The 3,407-nt window shown below is 42.2% G+C and overlaps 1 protein-coding gene across 1 annotated transcript; it reads left to right on the top strand.

Moving 5' to 3' along the window:
• Window positions 1,406–3,009, top strand: LOC102175317 (hemoglobin subunit epsilon-1). The gene is made up of 3 exons (XM_018059442.1): window positions 1,406–1,503; window positions 1,613–1,835; window positions 2,881–3,009. The coding sequence occupies exons 1-3, from the start codon at window positions 1,406–1,408 to the stop codon at window positions 3,007–3,009; spliced, it is 450 nt and encodes a 149-aa protein (XP_017914931.1).

The following is a 3,407-nucleotide window of genomic DNA, read 5'->3' as shown; positions in this document are numbered from 1 at the left end:
CCCTGACACGATGGACATGAGTTTGAGTATGTTCCAGGAGTTGGTGACGGATAGGGAAGCCTGGCATCCTGCAGTCCATGGGGTTGCAAACAGTCGAACATGCCTGAGAAACTGAGCTAACTGACTGAGATTAGATAGTCTATGCCAGGGTGTCTTTTTTATTTTTCTTAAGGAAGGGGTAAGTTTAGAAATACTTATAAAGGTCACAGCCCAGCAAAACTGATCCACTAAAGACTGATTTTTAATTATACAGTTATAGGCTGCTTTTCCTCCACCATTCCTTACCATCATATCAACAGGACTCCAGTAAAATAACAGTGGGTTGCAGATGAAAATGTTGTAAGGTACAGCCTCTAATTCATGATGACGATGTGTTCTTAGGGAGCCTACAGACAACAGGGACATCAAAATACAAAACAAAACAAGGGCACTAGAGAAATTTGAAGTCTCCATCACTGATGGATTCAACAAACATTAAACATACTCCAACTCCTAGCCTCTCATATCAATTCATTTATTCCACAGTGTGATCACAAGTCATGGTTTTAAATAATTTCAGACTACTTAGCTGCCTCCCTGGTATAAATAAGAAGAGAAAATCAAGAACACTCAGGACAATGTCTCCAGAGTAGACAGTTTCCCTTATTGTCACAGAGAAATGGACAGAGTTCCCTGGAAGCACAGGATGCAAGCTTATTCTGCCTGTTCTCTCTATGAAACAACCTATGGGTATTTTAATTTGGGATTGAGCTCTTAGTTCTACTGTAGATCCCTTGCATTTCCATTCAGCTTCATGAAGTAACCATAAATGTGTGTTTTGTTTGTTTGTTTTTCTTCCTTGGAAAAATAAAACCCAGAGCTTGGCTATAATTCACTCCTCAAGAGAGCTAGAACTGATTGAGTTTTGTTGTCTACAATAATATTTTTTATCCTGAGCATGTTTTTGTCCTTGTCACCATCTCACCATCCTTAACCAATACTAAAATGGTTTGAATAGAACTCCTTCCTAGTCTGATGCTTAGCTACACTCCATGGATCATTCTGGGAGAAGGAGAATGGGAGAGATGGATGCCATCGTGGAGGATGACATGGGAAGAGCTGAGGGGAAAAATGGGAAATGAGTGGAAAACAGTATTTAGGATAGAGGAGGATCTAACAAAGGAAGGATGTCTCAGGAACCAGCACGTTATCATACACTCAATATACATCTTCCTTCCTGACCATCAGCTGACCTGATTCCACCCCTGAGGGACACAGCCTAACCTTGACCAAGGACTTCAAAAGACAAGGGGGAGCAGGGAGCAGAAGTTCAGCAGTAAAGAATAAAAGGCCACAGCATCCAGCAGCAGCACAGACTTGCTTCTGATGCTTCTGTGATCACCTGTAAGCTCCACGACTTGACATCATGGTGCATTTTACTGCCGAGGAGAAGGCTGCTATCACTGGCCTGTGGGGCAAAGTCAATGTGGAAGAGGCTGGAGGCGAGGCTCTCGCAGGTAGGAAGTGGACTTCATGGGGGAGGATGGTGAATATGAACCTGGCAAATTGGCCAGAAAATTCTTCAAAAATTTCAAGTTCCTGATTTTCCATCTACTGTGTTTCCATCTCATAGGCTCCTGGTCATCTACCCCTGGACCCAGAGATTCTTTGATAGCTTTGGCAACCTGTCCTCTGCCTCTGCCATAATGGGAAACCCCAAGGCCAAGGCTCATGGCAAGGAGGTGCTGACCTCATCCAGAGAAGCTATTAAAAACTTGAACAACCTCAAAGATGCCTTCGCTAAGCTGAGTGAGCTGCACTGTGACAAGTTGCACATGGATCCTGAGAACTTCAGGGTGAGTTCAGGAAGTGTTCATGCGTTCCCTTTGGCTTTGTACCTTGGAATAATAATGGAAATTGAGTGTTTTATTGGAAAGACTAGTAAAGATCTCAGAAATTGTAGATCAAACTAGGTGTTTGAAGGACAGACTTCCAGTGGGCATACCGAGACCACCTTGATTCAGGACTAGTGACATAAAGAGCTATGAGCAGCCTTACTGTACATGCATGCTAAGTCACTTCAGGTGTCAGATTCTTTGTGACCCCATGGCTGTAGCCCACCAGACTCCTCTGTCCATGGGATTCTCCAGGCAAGAATACAGGAATGTGTTGCCATTTCTTTTTCTAGGGGATCTTCCCGACTCAGGGATCAAATCTGTATCTCTTACATCTTCTGCATTGGCAGGCAGGTTCTTCATCATTAATGTCGCAGTGAAGAGGCTTAAGTTTTCTTAAAAATTTTCTGGAACTTCTGTCAGAACTGGATGTATTTACCCCAGAGAATATCAAAGAATAGCATATTTGTTCAAGGAGAAATAAAATCTGACTTTTGATAGATGAAGTCCAATCTCAAGGAAGGAGAAATATCTATGTGATTCCTGATGACTGAAGTTTAGGAAGACATTTGGGAGAATAATTTTTAGACCATTCATCCCAAAGAAAAATAGATTAATTCTCTACTAAATTACCCATCCATATAATGACTAAGTGGAGGCTTATTGCTGCATTTGTTGGAAGCTTTACTAAACTCATTCTAGGAACCCATGCAACCCTGAAACCTATGAATATAAAAATTAGAGAGAGGGAGAGAGGCAAATAAAAATAGTGCAATAGGATAGAGGTAGAGGATATAGATAGACAAATGTTGAATGGAGGGCTCTTAGAATTTAAATTAAATGGAAGGACAAGCTTATCTGAGTTTATTGTATAGGTACAACCCATGGAGCAGTTTAAGATGTGGCCTTGGGAGTGGGTATCGGTACTAAGTCATTATTTTCTGTAACTCTTTTAGGAAACTTCTACTTGGCATACTTAATTGTCATTCTGTCTCTCACCCAATAGCTCCTGGGCGATGTGATTGTCATTGTTCTGGCTACTCACTCTGGCAGAGAATGCACCCCTGACATGCACGCTGCCTGGCAGAAGCTGTTGTCTGGTGTTGCCACTGCTCTGGCCCACAAATACCACTGAATCCTCTTTTCAATTCACCATTTGTGTCCCCAGTGCCTTCCTTCTGCCCACAGGGACTGGGGTTTGGCCTTGAGAGCCCAGCTCCTGTTTAATAAAGTACATTCTATTCAGGGATCAAAAATGAACATTGTATCTTCTCTATCACTTCATCTTATGCTAAAGGAGAAATGGTTCATTAGCTGAAAGATGGGTAGAAACATAGGAAGAAGTAACAGTCTTTTGAGAAGCATTGAGAAATTCATTAGTGGAAGACAACATTCTGGTAGGGTTCAGGATGCTTGAGAGAAAGTCCAGGTGGAGAAAGAAGTTTTCTGTGGTTGGAAATGTTTATTCTGTGGTTGGGGACTGACTGCCACAGGGCAGTGTGGCAAAAACTTACTGTAGCAGGAATGCAGATG

The sequence above is a fragment of the Capra hircus genome, chromosome 15, assembly GCF_001704415.2.
Source record: "Capra hircus breed San Clemente chromosome 15, ASM170441v1, whole genome shotgun sequence".
NCBI classification, from domain to species: Eukaryota; Metazoa; Chordata; class Mammalia; order Artiodactyla; family Bovidae; genus Capra; species Capra hircus.
This window is presented reverse-complemented; position numbering and strand designations above follow the sequence as displayed.